Below are 21,223 nucleotides of genomic sequence, written 5' to 3'. Positions count from 1 at the left end.
GCAGAAAAAAGAGACTCTTGAATCATGACCATGATAAACTCTTTTCAAAACCCGCCTTCTCTTGGCATGCTCTCCTCCGAGAAAATGAGACCGTGACTTATTTAAGGGGAAGCCCTGTTGTTCTTGGGGACCGTTTACGTGGCTCTGTATGCAGTGGGACAGACATCACATCCGACATTGCAAAGTGAGGCCCTGATTACTTTCCAGACGGGGCCATCTGAGGGTCCCGAAAAGTCCTCCCAACGTGATACAAGAGCTCCACAGAGTCAGGGTTGACGTCTGGCCCTGGAGTGACCTCCTCGTCACCCATTCCTGCATCACCTGTCTGCTGCTAAATGTCTAAGGTTTTGCTTGTGTAGCAGAAGCAGCACCTTGTTTAACTGAAGCTGCCAAATGACCACCCTTAAAAAGTCCTGATTTTTCTTTTTCGATGAAAGAAAACCGGAGGTCCACGCTGCTGTCTGGCTGGTTGGATCCACAGGATTTCTGCCGATGTTCTCTGTTGTGGGGGAGCCTGTCCACGTCGCCCGGGTCCACGCCGGCTCGCTCTCTCCGGGGCTGGGCCGGGGCAGCTTGGAGCCCCCCGGAGGAACACACGGTGGTCCCTGCGGTGGCCGGGCCCAGGGCCCCCCGCATCCTTGGGGAGCTCGACCCGGGGTGGAAGTCCGCGCTGCAGGCCCGTCTGGGACCCTGAGCACCGTCCCGTGAAACACGGCCAGACTCTTCAAAGGGATGCTCCGGTTTCGCAACCAGAGGGGCTGGAAAAACAGGAACGGGGAAGGGCGTTTCCGTGGTAACTTTACTGCCGGTACGCAGTTGGCAGAAATGCCTGTTTGCTGAGTTTTCCCAGGGATTTAATCGTCCGCTTTTAACAATGCATTAAATAGACGGGAGATTAACAAAAACCTGTCTGGCTTTCCTGGACCGCTGGGGGGCGGGGCCGCACCCGGGGAACTCGGAGGCCCGCCCCGCCCTGTCCCGCCCCGCCCCGCCCCGCCAGCACCTAGGCCGCGCCCCCGTCAGCAGTGAGGCCACGCCCCTCCAACTGCGCGGCCGCGCCTTGGCCTCCGGCGGTTGACAGAAGGCCCCCGAGCTCCGCCCCGGCCCTGAGTGGTCAGTTGCGGCCCCGCCGACTTTTCCGATTGGCTCCCGGTGCTCCCGCCGCGACTGCGATTGGCCCCCGGCCGTTGCCCCGGCGACGCGGGTTGTTGTGCTTCCGCGCCGCCCTGAGAGTTTGGGATTGGTCCCAGACGCCGGCCGAAACAGACTCGCCTCGGACGCTACGGGTGGCGCCCACCTAGGCCCCGGGCCGGCAGGTGAGCGGGGCCGGCCGGCCAGGGCGCGGCGCGGGGCCCCCGGGGCCGGCTGCCAGCCGCCGTCCTCTCTGCGGGGACGTGCGCGCGCCCCCTGCGCCCCGGCAGGTGCAGGTGGGCGGGCGGAGCAGCGGCGCGGACGCGGCCGCCGCCGCTCGGCCCGGGCGACGCCGGCTCCTCCTCTCCGCGGGCGCCCGGCGCCGCGCGTCTCCCCCGGCAGGCATGCGGAACGCCAGCAAGGAGCTGCCCGGCGCCGCGAGCCGCTACGCTCCCTGCGGTGAGTGGCCCGGGGGGGGGGGGGGGGGCGGGGCCCGCGTTGGCTCGCGCCCTGCGCGCGTGCGGAGGGGCCGCGGGGCGGGGTCAGACCGCCGCGGGGGCCCCCAGAACAAGCTCGCCCTGCTCCGGCGCCCCGTGTGGAGGCAGCTTACGGGGTGGGATGGGGGGGCGGTGGGGAACTACGCGTGTTTTTTCCCTACTTTCCGCAAAACCAGGCTACTCACTGCTGCCTTCGCTGTTGGAGCAATAGCACCTCTGAAACTTTCCCTGTAACAGTAGCCCTGTGTAACTCTTAGGGCTCTCTCCTGGAATTTATGCAGTTTTCAGCTACATCCCGTGTATTTCATGCATTACCTATTTCTTGCTCCCACCCGAGACCCCAAGCAAGGTCTCCTGCTTTCCGCGGCTGGACCCACGATGCAAGCCTTGGGTTCAAGCAGCAGGATTTGAAGCTGGGGGGAGGGAAGGAAGAAGTCCTGGGCGCTGTGATTTTTTTTTTTTTTTTTGGTGGAGGTGGGGGAGATAATTGGGTTTAATTTATTTTTAAAGGAGGGACTGGGGATTGAACCCAGGACCTCATGCTTGTAAGCATGAGCTCTACCACTTGAACTATACCCTCCCCTATGGGTGCTGTGATTTTGCCTTTGTTTTTATTGCTCCCCTCTTGAGAAGGTCTGGAGAAAGAGGGTGGAGAAGAGGGTCCTGGGAAGGCGAGGCAGGGTGGAGGTTGGCAGGCACACAGCAGCCACTTACTCCTGCCCAGAAGTGGGCAGCCTTCACGATCTAGGAATGCTTCTAGCCCAGAGCTCTGACTGTGACTGTATTGGTGACATTGTGGCTGGATCTGGAGTGGGGGAGGTCAGGAGACCTGGGTTCCCCTCCTCCCCTGCAGGCTCTCAGCCTTTGTCTGACTTCTCGGCGCCTCGGTTAGCAGCCTCGCCTGTAGGAACACTGCGAAAGACGGAGGCATGTGCCAGACACTGTTCTAAGCACCTTTACACACCTTTCACCTCAAAACAACCTGGCAGGGTACTGTTAACCCAGTTTATAGATGAGGCGAGGAGAGTTTTCAGACGCTGCCCCTGGTGTCCGAGCCTGCAGCAGCCCAAAGGCAGGGTCCGGCGGGCGGTGATGGAGAGCCCGGCGGCTTAGACCAGAGAGCTGTGTCTTGTGGCCTCGCTCAGCCTGTCTTCGTATCGAGGCAACAAGGGTTCTCTGACCTAGCGCACGAGGAAATGGGTTGCTCCGTAAAGAAATCTGCATGATGGTCAGTGATCTGGTGTCATATAAGTACTGATGTTTAAAAAAAATTTTTTTTAATGGAGGTACTGGGGTTTGAAGCCAGGACCTCACGCAAGCTAAGCACGTGCTCTACCACTGAGCTATACCCTCCCCCCAAGTACTGGTGGTTTTTGAGTGTGTGTGGGGTGGGGAGTGGAGAAGGGAGGGGGTTGGTAACAGCGGGTTCACAGTGACCCCTGCCCCGGCTCTCTGAGCATCTTTGCACGCAGTTATAAAAGGCCAACCAGGTTAGTGCTCAGTGCCTGCCCGAAGCGTCCAGTAATGAGAAGGCGTAGCAGGCGCCCTGCTCTCTGGGGATTAATTAGTAATCAAAACACAGGGAGGGAAAATGAAGCAGGAGTGGAACGCCTTCCGTCGGAGGGAGAAAATATTTGCGCTGAGTGTGATCAGAGGACGACCCTGAACACTTGCTCTCGGCTGTTAAACCCCCGCTCCTGAGCCCGGGGAACAGTTCTGTACAGGTCTCCCAGTGGGCTTTTTTCCTGCTTTTCAGAGCCCTAGTATTTTCACTGTGCTGTTCAGCTTGTTGCCGGCCTTTAGACATTTAAAAGGTTTTCCACGAGTATTCATCGTTAGGCAGGGAACCCGGCGTGAGCGCTAAGTGGAAATTGTGCAGATAAGCTTTCAGCTTTAGGGGACGGGTTACGTCTTGTTCTTGGGATCCTCCTGTGCTCCAACTGGGTGAGTCAGAGTCTCCAGAGCAAAGCACCAAGGAGTTGTGTGCAGCTGTGTGTACACACACACACACACACACACACACACACATATTTTGCGTATGCACAGAGAGAGAGAGCAGTGGGGAGTGGGCCTTGTGCGGTCAGTCTTTTCTCCTCGGGCCTTGGACTGAGCGCACGTGGCCCACCCACACAGGGAGGAGTTCTCTCCTTTACCTAAAGTCTACCGATTTGAATGTTCATCAGGAAAGTGCCTTCTGGGTCACGTGCCAGACTAAACTGACACCTGAACTAGCCCAGCCCGCCTGCGTGAGCCTGCCGGCCTCAGACCCTGAGCGCCGTGCATTTTGGACGGCCGGTTCCAGGAAGCGCTCGTAAGCACAGGAGTCACTTGGGCCAGGATAGCGGCGTCTTTCTCCGTTCACAGCCTTCCTGCATCTTCTTTCCAAAGTGTTCAGTCGGCCGTGGTATCTGCTCTTGTATCTGGACACACGGTCAATCAGTTTCTGGTGCAGAGAGCCACCTGAAACACTGATAGAGTGTCCGAGTGTCCCCAGGCCTCCCCTCTGGACCCTGATGACTTCAGGTCCCCGGGCTTCTGCCCACACCTCCTTGCTCCAGCCGGGGACTCTCGGGGCACCCCCAGGGCAGCCTGCAGGGCTCCGTGCTGGGTGCCACTGAGGGGGCCCGGGGGCTCTGCCAAGGCCAGTTCAGCTCCATGGCCATGGCCCCTCCCTCCGGGGGCTCAGATCAAGGTGGGCATGGAGGCTGGCCTTGGTTTACGTCTGTCCTCTCCCACCTGTCCCTTCAGGGGACTTGTCCCCAAGAAATCGCACCTTCTTTATTACACTCACCAAGCTTCAGCTTTGGGGGTCCCAAGTTGTTTCCGTGGGAGCCACTCTCAGCGCCCCCATCGCTGGAATCTGTGGGAGATGGTTTCCCCCGGCACGAGGCTGTCCAGGCCAGTCCTTCCCCGCTGCCACCCCCCACCTCTGCTCAGCAGCTCCGCGCAGCCCCGGTCCCCTGTCCTCGGACTTCCCAGGCTGTCCCACTTTGGCCTCAAGCACAGGGAAAGTGGAGGGCTTGTGTGGGGAGGGCTTGGCATCGGAGGGGCGGGCCTGCCTGAACGCTTGCCCCCCGGCTGGGACCAGGGCCTATGGGGGCTTCAAATAAGGCTTTTCAGCACATGAGCCCCGCCCCCCTACCCTTGCCAAGTGGGTAAACGTGCTCCGTAAGGCTGTGGCTTCTGAGACGGAGTTCAGAGCTCAGGGTTTTTAATGTCCTGAGTTGATCAAATCTTGGCCAACATTTGGTCACACATTCCAGACTTGCCTGTGGTGTTCTGAGTGACTCAGGGCCTCTCAGGACCGTGTATGCCCTGACGGGTCCAGAAATGCAGTCCAGTCCCAAACCCAAGTGGTACTGAGAGAAAGAGAGCGAGAGCGAGAGCCCACACGGGACTTGGCCACGTCACTGGGAAAGGCTCTGCTGTCACTGCCTCGGGGCAGAGGGGCAGCCTGGAGCGGAGAAGCCAGCAGGCCTCCCAGAAGGTGGCTCTCCCCTGCCGGGGGCCGTGGCCGCCTGTCTGCCTGCAGGTGGCCTTTAGGGACTGAATTACACGACCCGACCGGCAGGGTGATGCCTCATCACAGGTGTTCACGAGAGGGACGTTTCTCCTGGGTGGGTGTCCGGGGCTGGTGTCCAGGGCTGTTGTCCCCGATGCTGGTGTCCTGGGCTGTTGTCCCCGAAGCTAGTGTCTGGGGCTGGTGCCCTGGGCTGGTATCAGGGCTGGTGTCCTGGGCTGTTGTCCCTGATGCTGGTGCCCTGGACTGGTGCCCGGGGCTGGTGTCCAGGGCTGGAGTACCATGCTCGTGTCCTGTGGAGGGTGAGACTCCCTCCCTGGCATAGCTGTCTTCTGGGCAGTGGACCAAGCCAGCCTGGACTCCATGTGTGACACTGCGACCCTGGCCTCCCCCCGCCCCAGACTGGTACTACCACCTTCCTGTGAAGCGGTCTGAGAAGGCCGTGGACGCCCCGCCGGTGTCCCAGATCCCAGGTCTCAGCGGTCTGCGGGAGGCCCCCAACGGGCACACGCCGGGGACACGGAGGTACTGGATCAAGGAGACAGACTCGGAGTATGTGAAGCTGGCCAAGCAGGGTGGCCGGCCCGGTAAGCGGGGTGTGTGTGTGTGTGTGTGTGTGTGTGTGTGTGTGTGTGTGTGTGAGAGACACACAGTCCTTCTGGCCATCGTGTCTTCCCCGTAAAACTATGACTGCAAAATCTGTGAGCTGTGCCCAAGGCTGTTGGACGTTCAGGGTAGTGGATGCACTCCGGGCGGTGCCACGTTCATGAGAAAGACCATTTCTGGCGCACAGCGTCATGTCTCAGTCATACATACAAACACATATATTCCTTTTCATGTTCTTTTCCATTAAAGGTTATTACAAGGTATTGACTGCAGTGCCCTGTGCTGTGCAGTAGGACTGCGTTGTGTGTCTCTTTGGGGTGTAGCAGATGTCAGCCTGGGGCAAGCACCCCGCTAGGGATGGGTGGATGCTGCGCACAGGTGCCGGCTCAGCACCAGGTCAGGGAGGGGAGTGCGAGGGGCACGAAGGCTGTTCCCCCCAGCCCATCTCAGCAGGTGCACAGGCAGGTGAGGACCAGGGACGCCCTGGAGCCCAGGGGACCCCGAGGAGCACTCCCAGTGAGCTTGTTGACTGTAAGCCGCCTGCAGGTGATGCGTGTGGCAGGGGTGGGGTGGGGGGAATCGGGGGGCGGGCGCTCACAGCGGCGTCTTTCTGGCTTTGAGATCTGTTGAAGCACTTCGCCCCCGGGACCAGGAAAGGCTCCCCGGCTGCCTACTCCTTGCCAGACTGGTATGTCCACCACAGCAAGCCCCCGACGGCCGAGCAGAGACCGTGAGTGTCCCGACACCGCAAGCGTCCCCTGACCCTGCGGCCCGCCCACCTCCCCCAGACACCAGGCGGGAGGGCGCCCGGCCGTCCCGCGGCTCCCGGACTCGGACTCGGACTCGCAGCGTCCACGCGGCACCCTGCAGCCCGGGGAGGGAGCCTGAGCCAATGGTGGGCTCTGGGTGATGGGGGCTTTGCGGCTGGGGCTCTTGGAGGGTCCAGTGGGCTGGCACCCCCTCCTCCCTGCTGTCCCCACGTGGACCCTGCTGGCCTCTGTTCCCGTCTGCCCCCGTCCCTGCTGTCTGCTCCCGCCCGCCCAAGTCCTCACCCGTCTCCCAGGCCCCCAGGGCTCCTCCTTTCTGGGCTCTTCTGGACGCTCAGAGGACATGGGGCTGGGAGGTGAGGGGAAGAGCTTTCCTTCCATGGAGCTGCGGTTTAACCCTGCCTCACTCCTGTCTGGAACCAGACCCCTCCTCTGTTATTTTGTCCCTGGGGGCTTCTTCCTGCCCGAGCGCATCCTCCACACGGAAGGGCTCCTCGGTCCCTGACACGCAGTGGGTGGAGCCCAGGGCCCGCTGTCCGCCCCTCTCACACCTGCGCTTGCCCCGCGCCCAGCCGGTGGGCCTGAGTGTGGCGTCTCCTCCTGGGTCCTGCCGTCACCTCCCCGCCTGCATCCCTGGCCTCCAAGCTCCCTTCTTCCAGCCACTGTCTCGGGATTGGTGGGAGCCCTTCTTTCCTGTCTCTGCTGATCCCCCAGCATCTCCCCTGCTCAGACCTGGCGGGTCACTGCCAGGCACCGCATCCTGGAGGCCCCCCACCTCGTCTCCCTGCTCCCCTCCCCCTCCCCGCTAGGGGCTGGGGTTCTGTCCGCGCAGAAGTGGGGGCCCAGAGAATGGGGGGAGCAGATTTTCAGTTTCGTGGGGGGCACTGCTGCTGCTGGGGGTGGAAGGGAGGGAGGAGGGAAGCGGGCAGGGAGGGGAGGGGAGGACCAGCAGGTGGCGCTGAGCACCGCCGGCCCCTTCTGTCTGCTCCTGCAGAATCCCGGCTGTGTCCCTGCCTGACTACATGGTGTACCAGGAGTTCAGCCCCGACCGGGCCGACGGCAGCTACGAGTGCAGAAGGGGGCCGTTCGACTTTGACGTGAAGACGGTTTGGCAGAGGGAGGCCGAGGAACTGGAAAAGGAGAAGAAAAAGGTGATGGGCCCCTAACCGGCCGCCTGGCCTTGCTGGCCGCCCCGAACTCGCCCCATGCCTCGTGCCCCTCGTGGCTGTGACGTCCCTCGGGTCCCGCGTGTGTTAGGTGTGACCTGCTGAGGGGCAGGAGGTCACGTAACGTTAGCTTCCTTGTTCTCCTTGTGAGTGTGGACCCTGCGAGGTGAGACTGCCCCTCACTAAGTGGGCTGGAGCTCACCTGGGAGACGCTGGCTGCCCCTTCTCCCCCGGCGAACGTGGGAGGGACGTTCCGTGTTGACCCATCGTCCCATCTCTGGACAAGCCCGCTCTGTGTAAGGCTCTCACTGAAGCTCCCGGGAGTCCTCTTTGCTGACATAAGGGAACCGGGGTGGCGCTCTCTTCTGTGCATGCCTGTGGGTGCGCCCGACATCGAGGTAGCGCGGGCTCCGAGGAGACAGGCTTGCAGGGATGTGTGTTTCCAACGTGCACCGGGAATGCATGGGCCATCTCTGGCGGGGGCCCCGTGGTCGTGCTGTCTTGGCTGGAAGGCCTTCAATGCCCAGGGTTGCCGAGCTCTGAGGTCTGAGGCCCCCCGTCCTTCCTGGGACGTGAGGATTTCTGGCTGGACTGGTGATGGTCACACTCAAATGCGCAGCAGCGTTTTGGTGACGTGCAGGCCTGGCCATCCTCACCGACGAGGGAGAGGCTGTGTGCTGCCTGGCTCCGGCCTCGCGGTGCCGGGACGCCCTGTGTCCACCCCCGGCCTCGCTTCTCCGGGTCTGGTTTGGAGAGAAACCCGGGCAGTTTATTTTGGGGTTCGGGAGGTTGAACACCATGAGGAATGCTTGTTGTCTGCAGCGGGCCAGCCATGTACCCCCAGGATGATCTACCCCACCTCCAGCCCTGATGCTGGCTTTGGGTCGTTTGCACCATCAATGAAATGGATGACTCCCATCCCCTCCCCCGCCCCCAGATGCTTGGAGCTTTTATTTATTTATTGAGGTCTAGTCAGTTTACAATGTTGTGTTAACTTCAGGGGTACAGCATAGTGATTCAGTTATACATACATATGATTTATTCTTTTTCAGATTCTTTTCCGTTATAGGCTGTTACCAGATATTGAATAGAGTTCCCTGTGCTGTGCAGTAGGACCTTGCTGTTTATCTGTTTCATATGTAGTAGTGTGTATTTACAAATCTTGAACTCCCAGTTTATCCCTTCTCACCCTCTTTTCCCCCTGGTAACCATAGATTTGCTCTCTATGTCTGTGAGTATGTTTCTGTTTTGTGAATTAGTTCATTTGTGTTCTTTTTTTTTTTTTTTTATATTCCACATATGAGTGATCTCATATGGTATTTTTCTTTCTTTCTGGCTTACTTCACTTAGAATGACAATCTCCAGGGCCATACATGTTGCTGCAAATGGCATGATTTCATTGTTTTTCATGGCTGAGTAGTATTCCATTGTATAAATATACATCTTCTTTATCCAGTCATCTGTTGGTGGGCATTTAGGCTGTTTCCATGTTTTGGCTGTTGTAAATGCTGCTGCTGTGAACATTGGGGTGCAGGTGTCTGTTTGAATTAAGGTTCCCTCCAGATACACACCCAGGAGTGGGATGGCTGGATTGCTCTAGGACCCTCCCTAATGTGCTCCATAGTGGCTGCTCCAGTTTACAGCCTTAGCGTTTCTCACTGTTACTCATTCCCTGTCTCCTCCCGGGCTGGTGCGTCTTTCCTGGAACGCTGCAGCTGCTCCTGAATCCCTCAGGTCTCTCTGACGTGACCGTCACGTGTGGTGGGGTTATCGCTGAGCTGCGTTTTACTGGGGCTGTTTGCCAGTAAAGTAAGGCCACGCTGCAGTCCCGTCCTGCGTGGCTCGTGCTCTGGCTTCTGTGTGTTTTCTCCCCTCAAGCAGCCGAGCTACTGGACGCCCTCCCCTAAATCAGGGCCTTGTGTGTGTCTCCGCACAGGTGAGGCTGCCAGCCATTAACTCCAAGTACCCTGGCAGAGTGGGGACCCCGCTGGGCCCCAAGGACCCTGCAGGAAGCAGACTCTCCCTCCCGCCCATGTGAGTGCCCGGGCGGCGCCAAGGCTGTCTGGATCCAGGGGGTCTGGGCGTGGGGCTTTGGTCCACATGGCAGCAGTGAGGACACGGCTGCAACACGCGATGCTGACGTCGGCCCAGTGACGCTCCCTGCCAGCAACTTGGACGTTGCAGCTTCCCATGGCCTGGCCCTGGCTGCTGGCTTCTTGTTCCGTTTCCCTCCCCCCCGACGGCCCCTGGGCCCCTGTGAACGGCATCCACCCCATTGCCCGGCGAATGTAGCACTGGTCCTGCGAGCTCTCGCCAATGTCAGCCTGAGCCCCACCTGGGGACCCACCCTCACCAAAGCTCGCCTTCAGGGCTGGGCCACGTGTCCGTCCACGTGTGTGCCACTCAGCCCTGACATTCTCTGTCACCAAGGCCTGGACCCTGGGTCCGTGCTCTGGTCTGTAGCTGGAGGACCTGTCGGGCGCTGTGACGCTCGGTTAATCCCCCAGTAGAGAGTGAAGCCCCTTCCTCTTCACGTCCCCAGAATCCTAGTTCAGGGCCAGAGTCAGTGCCACGGATTGTCTGACTAACTCTTCATGTGGCTTCTCGTCCTGTGAGGGGGCGGTGGGGAGGGGCGTGGGGACAATGCATCAGTTACATTACGTGAGACAGATTGTACGAGGACCCATGCTCAGGCTGGGAGCACAAAAAAACTTACAAACACCTGTGTGTCCAGGTCTGTATGTTTATCCACCTGTAGAGAGCCCACCAGCGCCGGTAGGAAGACCCTTAACATCGGAGTAAGTGACCGGTGATTTACAGCCCGAGGCTCGGAGAGGCTAGGTGACGGGTGTCACCTGTCCGACCGTCACCTTCCCCGCCGCTCTCTGTTGAGATCTGCGGAGATGCAGCCACAGGGGTCAGTGACACAGGGAGGGCGAAGCTGCGCAAAGAGGCAGCAGATGACCTTCACGGTGAACAAGGAGGGGCTCACACAGAAGGTCCTAATCTGTCAGAAAAAGGCAGCGTCTGGGCCCCTCACTGGACCCAGGGGAGGGGCGGTGTGCTCTGAGGAAGGCGTCCCCGCAAAGTGGTGGAATCCGTTCTCTGATCGGCTGTTAGTTAGGGAGGAAGGTTTTGGGAACTGAACTGAGGACCTGCTCGCTGTGTACAGCGGATGCTCGGAGGGGTGCCTCCTTCTGCTTACAAACGGAGGGAGGGGCTGAGAGAGAGAGACTCTCCCTTACGTCCTGGGGGCAGCAACGCATCTGACTCGCCACCCGTACCTTCGCTGGGAGTGCTTCTGGGTCGTCGTTACCTTCTGTACTTAAGCTTACATTAATTTTTCTCTTTTTGAGGCCTGGTCAAAAAACCAGTTCACCCACAGACTTTTCCAAACTTATTAGCAACGGATACAAGGATGAGTGGTTACAGCAGCGACCGGACACAGACAAGAGGGCCCCGCAGACGTCCGGAGCAGCCGTGCCATCGCCGTCCTCGGGGGACCCTGAGGGGCGCCAGGATGCCACGCCGCGCCCAGGCCCGGAGGCCCCCCCAGGTGACATGCGTGGCCCCCGAGACGGGGCGCCCGGCTCTCACTGCCTGTCTCGCAGCGCGGGGTCTGGAGCCCGCGTGCGGAACCCACGGGAGCGCTGGGTCACAGACGCACGGGGGGAATGCGCGCTCTGGTTTTTCCTCCTTGTTCACATGGACAGCGAGAGTCGTTCTGTCTGCGGCTGTCCATTTTCTCTCAGTTGTCAAAAGTTCTGATGCCTCCTGTGGGTGCCACACACGTGAGGTCCGTTTTCATCTCCTGGATCCGGAGGGTTCCGGCCCGTGCGGTGCTCGCTCTTCTCGGGGGCTGCGTCCTCGGAAGCCCTCCGCTCCCGAAAAGAGCGCGCAGTTCAGACTCGGAACCGCTCCACTCTCAGCGCCTCTTAAACTTCGTTACTAAACTTTGCACCGTTTAGACGTGTCCCTGTGATTAGCTGTCAAAATGCTCTCCTGTTCTGATTGTTAAGTCTTGGTCACAGGTAGACCCAGTCTTGTTTTGGGGCATGTCCATCTTAACATCTATGCAGTGTTATGTTTAGTTCCTAAAACTCTACAGATTACTGACCATTTATTACTTATGACTTTTTTTCACTCTTGAGGCCTCCTTTCTCTGAGAAGGCAGGTTATGTTTCTCTCTTTTTTTAAAAACTATTTGTCTTTTTTTTGTTTGTTTGGGTTTTTTTTGGGGGGGGTAATTAGGTTTATTTATTTTTATTTAGTAACGAAGGTGCTGGGGATTGAATCCAGGACCCTGTGCATGCTAGGTTAAACACTTTACCACTGAGCTGTACCTTCCCCCCTTTTGAATTTTATTTAGTTAATTATTATTATTTTTTATTTTGGCGGGTGAGGTAATTAAGTTTATTTATTTTAGTGGAGGCACGGGGGATTGAACCCAGGACCTCGTGCGTGCTAAGCACGCACTCTCCCACTGAGCTGCACCCTCCCCTCGTCATGTCCTGCCTCTTTAAGTGTCTTACGTGTTGTTTTGTACGTGTGGCCTCTGCTGGCCTCTCCCCGTCCCTCGGGCACCACGCTGGCCCTGCCGTGTGTTCATGACACACCCCCTCCCTCCACTGTCCCAGTGGGTAAGTGGCAGGTTCACCCGATGTTAAAAAGCGCCCCTTTTGAGCTTTTCTGTGTCAGTTTTCTTCTATGATGTCATTGAAAGTAATTCCAGTCTTTGACGAATTTTTTTTAAGTAGTTATTCAAAGTAATCGTTCTTTTAAACCGTAGCCTGTTTTATTAAGCTGAACAACTGACGCACTTTTGCTCTTTATTACAGAGCCTTCTCCTCCAAGTGAGTATGTGCAGATGCCGACCTGCATCCAAATGTTACAAGTGTCTCACACACAAAAGCCAACGGCCGTGGCCCTTCAAGTGGAAGGGTGTCGGGAGCCCGGGCCGCCCCTCTGCAGCCTGCGCGCCGTCTAACTGCGAAAGCCAGACTTCCGGAAGCACAGCTGGGGGCAGCAGAGGAGGACCCCTTACACTGCGGCAGCAGGGTTATCCTGTTACGCGCATCCTGCGTGCTTCAGTTCCGTTCAGAGACATACGTTTTATCACACATACGTGGGAGATGTGGTTTCAATAGCGGTAACAGGAAGTGGACGGCCTTGGGAGGGCTCAGGCAGAAGCAGGTGCAGCGGGCCCAGAGGGCGCGTCGGGGGACGGCTCGGGGTTTTCAGCGTTGGTCTCCCGCGTGGTCTCAAGTAGGTAGAATTTACTTCCCCGCCACACACACATCTGACCTAGTCAAGGAACTACCGTCCGATGTTAGGATACGGGCATGAACTTGCTGTTGGGAAAATAACCACCACGCGCGTTACATAATCTGTGGGTTGAAATTGGGAGCAAGACTTGCTTGGTCACAGAAGACATTTTTTTTTGAAGTCTAGTCAGTTTACAGCGTTGTGTCAATTTCTGGGGCACAACATCGTGTTTCAATCACACGTACACACACATGTATTCCTTTTCATATTCTTTTTCATTATAGGTGACTGCAGGACACTGAATATAGTTCCCTGTGCTGTGCAGGAGGCCCTGGTTGTTTATCTGTTTTATACATAGTAGTCAGTATCTGCAAACCCCAAAATCCCAGTTTATCCCTTCCCACCCCCTCTACCCACTGGTAACCCTAAGTTTGTTTTCTGTGTCCGTGCGTCTGTTTCTGTTTTGTAAATAAGTTCATTTGTGTCTTTTTTTTAGATCCCACATATGAGTGATCTCATATGGTGTTTTTCTTTCTCTGTCTGGCTTACTTCACTTAGAATGACATTCTCCAGGTCCATCCATGTTGCTGCAAATGGCGTTATTTTATCATTTTTCGTGGCTGAGTAGTATTCCATTGTATAAATATACCACAGCTTCTTTATCCTGTCATCTGTCGATGGACATTTAGGCTGTTTCCATGTCTTGGCTGTTGTAAATAGTGCTGCTATGAGCATTGGCGTGCAGGTGTCTTTTCAAATTAGAGTCAGAAGAAATTTTTAATGGTTCACAGCTAGCGGAGGACTGAGCAGGCAGTAAAGCCCTATAATGGGGTGGATCCCCCGTGGTTGACCCGACCTGCTCTGCGCATCTCCCAGGTAGCTGAGGTGTCCTCTGTCCCCAGAGTGTCTGACCCTCGCCCGGGGCTGCCACCGGCCTCAGCCCCGCATCTCCTCTTCTGTCCTCCTTGGCTTCTTACTCCACAGCCAGCAACAGCCGACCCAGAGGACTTTTCCTTCCGTTGGGCGCCTGCCGCTGTAACTGGACCCCATTCCAGCTTCTTGAGTCTTTCCTCCCCTCCATGGGACACAGGACTATTCTGTTTTTCTTACTGCAGTTTTTGCAGCCATTCTAGGTGCTTTGGGCGTGCCACCAAGCTGGCCTTTAGCTAAGGGGCACAGTGTTGTCCTGGGACAGAGGGACAGTAACACAGGTGCGCAGGGCTCATTGTCCAGGGATCAGAGCCACGCGGTGTCCTCCGGGGCCGGGGGGCGAGCCGACAGGTCGGGCTGAGCCGGACCCGCGCCCACACCCCCACGTGCAGGCGTGACCCCGCCATTCCCACTCCGTCTCGTCTACGGTGTGCACCTCGGGGACTGGTGTTTCCAGTGTAAGCTTTGTGCCTGTGGGTGGCACTGTGCACTAGGCTTTTTGTGTAGACTTCAGGAATAGTCCTTATAAATAGGTACACTGATATGTAATTTCTTTTATTTAAAATTAAGACGATATTGGAAAGGGTATCGCTCAAGTGGTGGAGCGCATGCTCAGCCCCCGGCAGGACCTGGGTTCAATCCCCAGTGCCGCCTCCAAGCGGAAATCAATGAGTAAGACCCATTCCTTCCCCCTCAGAGAACAAACAACTCAAGTAAAATCAAGACGTTAATTTTTTTTTTTTTTTTTTAGTTTATTAAAAAAAGTGTCATGCTTGCCCATCTCTTTACCCATCGGCTCTTTTCTTTGTTCCGCTTTGCAGGTCCGTCTGCATCAACTCCAGCAGAGCTCGAATAAGCCTCGATCCGGTACGCGTTTAGGATCGCTTCCTCACGTGATCTACGTAACAGCTCTGTTTCTGAGGCCCCTGCTACATGTGATTAACATAGATGCTTGTGGACTAGTTCACCTGAGGGCAGACTTGCCGCCACCGGTGCGTAGGCGTGCAGGTGTCGGGGTCTGTTCCTTGCATTTCTCTGGGACGTCGCACAGGTGGCCCTGCTGATGCTCCGCCTTGCTGGCCGGGGGTGTCCCCGTGTCTGGGGACAGCCACTCCCCTCAGACTGTGCGGACCCCCACTGGCACTATCTCTGTAGAAATGGATTGTTTAGACTCCCTCCAGAAGCTTGAAGCCTTTCTCATACTCGGTCTGTCATCTTTATAGAAATAATTTTTCTGTTACAAAAAAATATTTAATTCCAGGATATTGTGATACAGTTTATAACTAAGAAAAAGATACACTTACTATGCCTTGAAGTTTTAAACATTCACTATAAAAACATTGTAGCATTTGGTACTTTTCACTGTTTGCTAATATTTTTTGGCATAAACTGAGATCCATAATATTAAACATTCATTATTTTGTATCCTTTAGGGAAAAACGTCTGATTTTCATATTTCATTTAGCAGTCTTAAAAACGTTTTCATCATCAGACTGAATTCTTGCATTTTATAAATTCTGTTACCGTTTGTATGCACTCAGCGTAAAAGCGTAGTTTTGTGTTTTGTACGTTCAACACGTTAATAAAAGAATACTTTTCTGCTAGAGGATTTTCAGAGTCAGATAAAGGCAGAGAGCTTTCCATTTCTTTCCCAGAAGAAGCTTATTGTGCGCTGCTTACCTAAAACGTACACGTTTTCAGTGCGATGCTTGGTTGAGCACAGGTGTGCGGATCCTCTGGCCAGACTGGTGCTCCCGCGGGAGGAGGCTGCGGCCTGGAAGAGCGTGTGAACACGGGGGGCTGTGGGTGTTGAATGGAGACAGCGGGGCATCAGAGCAGGCGCTGGTTTTTCTCTTTTCTCCCTCCGCCCCCACCCTTCCTTCCTCCACCTCAGTCCTTACCCCATGCTCAGACCCTCACCCCGAGGAAAAACTGTCAGATACCAGCAGCCTACGAGCCTTGAACCCCCTTTTCAGGGTGTTCAAGTAACGGAAACCTGTGGTTTTGGGGGAGGACAGAATTTGGAGTCAGGACGTGAGACCCGGCCTGCTCCACGTGGGGCAGCCGGGGTCTGTGATTGGAAAAGCCAGTCCTGCAGGGACCCTTCTGCTTGCTGATACTCAACAAACACACACACAGTGAAACCAGAAGAGACGCCCGTCCCATCTGCTTGTTCTGATGTAAAGGACTTTTTTCCCAAAAGATAAAAAATATGGCAAGATCATACTAGATATAAATTGTCAGTTAAATTCCGCAAAATGTGTTTAATTAAATATGTGTATGCACACACACCCCACCTTGTAGTGCCCTGATTTTTTTTTTTTAATTTTCAATTTTAATTTTTTTGGAGGGAGTGATTTGTTTTATTTACCTATTTGTTGGTAGAGGAGGTGCTGGGGATGGAACCCAGGACCTCTTGCATGCTAAGCACATGTTCTATGCCTGAGCTGCGCCCTCCCCTCCCTGCTCTGACGTGTCTTCTGACAGGCACCTGGCAACCTCAGATCACTGCAGCCTCAGCGCAGGGAGCTTAGCTCTGGGTCTCGCCTGCCTGTTTGTAAAAAGGAGGCACCTCCTATCCAAGGGTGAATCAAAGATCCACAAGGTTCCTAACACAATGTCTGACACGGTGTCAGCCGTAAAATCTAGTGCCAAATGATCACACATATGAGTGATGGTACCACATAAAAGATAAAATAACACAGACAAAGGACAAACCAGCACTGGAAATGTGAAAGGACACAAGCAGGAGGGTAAGAAATATTTTATTTTATTTTTAAATTTTATTCTGAGTTACAGTCAGTGTACAATGTTGGGTCAATTTCCAGCGCAGAGCACAATTTTTCAGTCATATATGAACGTACGTGTCCTCATTGTCGCATTCCTCTTCACCGTGAGCTACCCCGAGATCTAAAAAAAGGCAAGAAAAGAAAAAGACAAATGAACGTAAATACAAAACAGAAACAGACCCGCAGGCATAGAATACAAACATGTGGTTGCCAGGGGGGAGGGGGTGGGAAGGGACAGACTGGGAGCTCGAGATTTGCAGATACTGACAAGCGAGGGCAATACACACAAGATCGTGTTCAACCCCTTTTGTCCCAAGAGAGGAAAGTTTGGGCGGCTTGGAAGCTATTTGTGCAATTTTAACAAGCTTAATACTGTGCTCTGCCCCCAAAAAAGCACAAATTCCGGTCCCACAGCGAACACTCCAGGTGGTAAGACGTAACTTACACACGAGATGTCCTTTGAGAGACGCCGCCCAGTGACCGACCCCAACGCTGTTCATAAATGCAGAGATTCTGTTCTGAACCTGCCGTGTGTTGGTACTAAAAGTTCTGCAATACACTATACTGTTTCTGCCTCAGAACGCCTTAATTTCTTTCCAGAAATATTTTTAATTGAAGTGTAGTCGATGCGCAGTAGTATATAAGTTTATGGGTGCACAATATAGCGATCCACAATTTTAAAAGGTCACACCCCATAAGTTATTAGGAAATGCCGGCTGCATTCCCTGTGCTGTGCCATGGATCCCGGTGGCTTACTTCATCTCCTGTCCCTATGTTTTCCCGGCCCGCTTCCCACCTTCCGCTGGTAACCACGAGTTTGTTCTCTGCATCTGTGGGCCTGCTTCTTTCTGGTTAAATTCACTCGTTTGCTGTGTTCATTGGATTCCACACAGAAGTGGTGTCTCACGGCACTTGTCTTTCTCTGACTTAGTTCAGTCCGCATAATGCTCTCCAAGCTCACCCACGTTGCCGCAAAAGGCTAGATGCTCCTATCCAGGGTGCAGGCATAGACTGACCCAGCAGGAGTCCTGCTGCAGGCAGGCCAGGGCGGTGAAACACCCAGGGTGGGGGACGAGGACTCTGATCAGATACCCCAGACATACAGGGTGACCCTATACCCGGCTCCCAGTCCCTTTGGGCTGCTAGAACAGGAGCAACAGACCGGGTGTCTTATACAGAAAAGAGGTTTATTTCCCGTAGGTCTGGAGGCTGGAGGTCTGAGCTCACGGTGGCAGCATGGCCGGGTTCTGGTGGGGACCCTCCTCTGCGCTGTGGACAGCCACGAGTTTTGTCCTCACGTGGTAGAGAGCAGAGTGGAGAAGCCAGATCCTGTTTGATTCTGATCAGGGCGCTAATCCCATCTCGGGGGCCGCACCCTCATGACCTCATCCGACCAGAACCCCTCCCAAAGCCGCCCCTCCTAGCACATTGCATTGTCCGGTGGGGCTTCAGCATACGAAGGTGGGGGAAATAAACAGCCCATGACACCAAGGGCGGGGAATTTCCACCAAATCCACTGGGCAGGATTCTTGCTAAAACTGGAGTCAGCAGGCAGAGCCCAGGGTGGGGCCCAGTGTAAAATCCACCAAGCCTTTCCAGCGTCCCAGACAGGGCAAGACTGACACACAGATGACTAGGACAGGCCAGAAAACCCAGAAATCCTCGCACCAGCAAGCTCCACCAGCTTCTGACATGGCTGTGAAGCAATTCAGTGCAGGAAGGAGAGGCTTTTCAAGAAATAGCACCGCCGCCATGAACACGCATGTGCAAAAAAATCTGCCCCAAACCCAAAACCAAGAAGCTTCACCCAACCATCCCACCTAAAAATGGACCATGAACTTAGACCTAAAACCCAAAACTTTAATACAAAACTGTAGTCGAAAACAATAATATAAAACTCTACCCCGAAAATTAGAAATAAAAAAAAAAACACTCAAGAAGATGCAATAATATAAAACTAAAACTTTGAGGGAAAAACACAGGAGGAAATCCTCACGATCTAGGGTGAGGCAAAGCGTTTTTAGACTCGGCGAAAAAGAAGCATGAGCTGCAAACGGGAACATGGCTAAGTTGATCTCATCAAACTTGAAAAAAAATTTCCCTGTGAAATTTCACATGAAGAGGATAAACAGACGAGCTACAGACTGGGAGAAATTATTTATAAATGACTCGTCCAATAAAGAATCCTCAAATCGCAACAAGAATAGCCAAAAACCCCAATGATCCAAGGAGATGAGAGGGGAAAGACATGAACGAGTTTTCACCACAGAGGACCCATGTCGAAGGTGCTGAGCATCACTCAACTTCAGGGAAATGCAAGTTAAAACCGCAGTGAGACATCGCTGAAATGGGAAGTAATGACACCAAGCACGGGGGAGGGGGAGTCAGGGAAAGTGGGTCTCACAGCCGCGGCTTGTGTGGACGTGACATACGGCAGCCGCTCTGGGAGACAGTCTGGCAGGTTCCCTTGAGATTAAATGCACGGCGACCACACAGCCCAGAATTTGCTCTCCTGGATTTTATCCCAGAGGAACGAAGACACGTTCATACAAAAACCTGCACGTTGAATTTCATCGCAGTTTTATCATGAACTCCTAAAACCGGACACCGCCTGGGTGTCTCCCAGCACGTGAGTGGTTAACAGGCCGGCGCACACACATCGTGGAACGCCGCTTGGCAACCAAAGGGAACCAGCGAGGGACGCACTCAGCATGGACGCATCTCCAGGGAATTCTGCTGAGTGGGAAAAGCCAGCTCCAAAAGCTGAGAGACTGTGTTTCCATGCACGTAGCGGTTTCAAAATGACAAGCCTTAGAAATTCAGGAGTGATTAGAGGGTGTGGGGCCTTGGGGGTGTGGGGGTGTGGAGGGGTGCTGGAGGGGAGATGGGGTGGGCTCTTGCAGGGCAATGAGGGGGCCTTTCGGGGATGGACGGTGAATTCAGTGTCTTGAACGTGCTGGTACCACAGTTGCATAAAACAAAACAGTACCAAAAAGCGGAGAAATCTGAAGAGGGGTGTGTTTGAATTTCGCACCCTGGCTCTGGTCCCTACTGCAATTCTGCAAAAGGTCGCCCTGGGGGAGGCCGGGGGAGGCCATGAGAGGTCACCTCTGGGTCATCCCGGACAACTTTGTCTTGGTTCATTCAGGCTGTCCTCACGTGGAGGAAGGGATGGGGGGGCTCTCCGGGTCTCCTCGATCAGGGGGGGCTCTGATCACAGCACAAGGGCTCCACCTCAGGGCCAAGTCACCTCCCAAAGGTCCCACCTCCTGAAACCGTCACCTTGGAGCCCGGATTTCAACATGAAAATTTCAGGAGGGGGGAAATTACACATTCAGACCATAGCGGGCATCATAACCTACATCTTCATACAATTTCACCACGTTCTCCATAAAAATTCAAGATAAAAATGGCAGGGGGGCAACGGGCCAGAGTTTCAGGGCTGGGGCCCTGCAAGGTCACTGGGCGCCAGGAAGGCTCCCTCACAGATGACCTTAAAGTCGGGGACTAACAGGCAGGAAGAGACGGGGGAAGTGACCAGTGAGTGGACAAGCAGCTCGGCAGCTCGGAGAACCCCAGGGACGGAGGGGGCAGGAGGGCACTTCCCGTGTGGTTCCCAGCAAGGGCTTTCCTGTTTCCTGAGCTGGTTCCAGAAAGCAGCCAGCAGACTCAGGCTGCACCAACACACCTTGGAGGGTTACCTGTGACCACTGAACCTGAATTTTGAAAAGCAGACTAACCAAGGTGTCTCGGTGCTGGCTGGTTCGATGTGGTGAGCGAGAGATGGAGGCAATGTAATCTATCAGAACCCACCAACCACAGCGATTTTTTGGGATCTCCCCCAACCCTAATGGATCCCTGTGGAAGCTGCATCATTCCCATCTGAGAGTTGGAGTTCAGAAGGTCCATGGTCAGGGGCAGCAGGGCAGTTCCACATGAGGGAGCCGTCCCTGCGGACCGAGCCCCAGTGAAGAAATTCAGTTCTCATTCCTGGGTGGAACGGGGAAGATGTCTGTGCGACAAAATGGTCCAGAATGGAAGCGATAAGGCAGAAAGTGCGTGGAAAACGGCGTGCAGACAGAGCCCTGTGGAACCACACTACAGGGGGCCCTCCTTCGCTCTGCACGTGGCGTCCCAGAGGGGATACCCCTGTAGCCGCTGAGCTGTCCCTGCTCCCTGACAGCAGCGCTTCTGCAGGTGGAGACCTGGAGGGCACGAGCTGTCTGCAGGGGGCATCCATGCATCAAGTGCCTGGGGCCACTAATGCTGTTCGGATGGGCGTTCTGGGAACACAGACGGATCTGCCTCACTGACAATCCACACGCTGCCTGTGACCCACTCTGTGGCTCCCTGACCTACCCATGGGGCCTGCCTCCAGCTTCCAAAACAGTGTTCCTGGAGGTTTGCGCCCTCGCTCTGAGTGGTGCTCCAGGAAGCTGCAGAGCCCTGGGCTGGAAAGGGAGGGGCCCCCGGCACAGGGAAACTGGGGAGTTAATATCTCTAAAATATTCTCGGCTCTGGGAGAATCCGAGGCATTTGGAAATTCTCCGGG

The 21,223-nt window shown here is 55.3% G+C and overlaps 1 protein-coding gene across 7 annotated transcripts; it reads left to right on the top strand.

Annotated features, from left to right (window-relative positions):
• The first annotated feature begins 1,491 nt into the window (after window positions 1–1,491).
• C35H7orf57 (chromosome 35 C7orf57 homolog) lies at window positions 1,492–15,758 on the top strand. Of its 7 annotated transcripts, none has more exons than XM_064482375.1 (8): window positions 1,493–1,590; window positions 5,550–5,735; window positions 6,376–6,484; window positions 7,516–7,672; window positions 9,624–9,721; window positions 11,092–11,243; window positions 12,526–12,540; window positions 14,704–15,758. In XM_064482375.1, exons 1-8 carry the CDS (start codon window positions 1,536–1,538, stop codon window positions 14,736–14,738), a joined length of 807 nt encoding a protein of 268 aa, XP_064338445.1. In that variant the 5' UTR covers window positions 1,493–1,535; the 3' UTR covers window positions 14,739–15,758. The 7 variants fall into 7 exon arrangements, 6 of the variants coding, with proteins under 6 accessions (XP_064338448.1, XP_064338447.1, XP_064338446.1 ...); XM_031444983.2 differs by having other exon boundaries at window positions 11,044–11,243; XR_010379127.1 differs by lacking the exons at window positions 12,526–12,540; window positions 14,704–15,758 and adding an exon at window positions 10,422–10,604 and having other exon boundaries at window positions 1,492–1,590; window positions 11,092–11,214.
• Window positions 15,759–21,223: the final 5,465 nt, after the last annotated feature.

Source organism: Camelus dromedarius, chromosome 35, assembly GCF_036321535.1.
Source record: "Camelus dromedarius isolate mCamDro1 chromosome 35, mCamDro1.pat, whole genome shotgun sequence".
In the NCBI taxonomy this organism is placed as follows: Eukaryota; Metazoa; Chordata; class Mammalia; order Artiodactyla; family Camelidae; genus Camelus; species Camelus dromedarius.
The sequence above is the reverse complement of the archived record's forward strand: the minus strand, read 5'-3'. Positions and strand labels throughout refer to the sequence as shown.

Bases quoted from the DNA above. Each gene is read 5' to 3' on its own strand.
- C35H7orf57 (XM_031444983.2), top strand. From the start codon at position 1,536: ATGCGGAACGCCAGCAAGGAGCTGCCCGGCGCCGCGAGCCGCTACGCT. The intron at 1,591-5,549 runs GTGAGTGGCCCG...CCCCCGCCCCAG, and splicing joins GAGCCGCTACGCTCCCTGCG to ACTGGTACTACCACCTTCCT. The intron at 7,673-9,623 runs GTGATGGGCCCC...GTCTCCGCACAG, and splicing joins TGGAAAAGGAGAAGAAAAAG to GTGAGGCTGCCAGCCATTAA.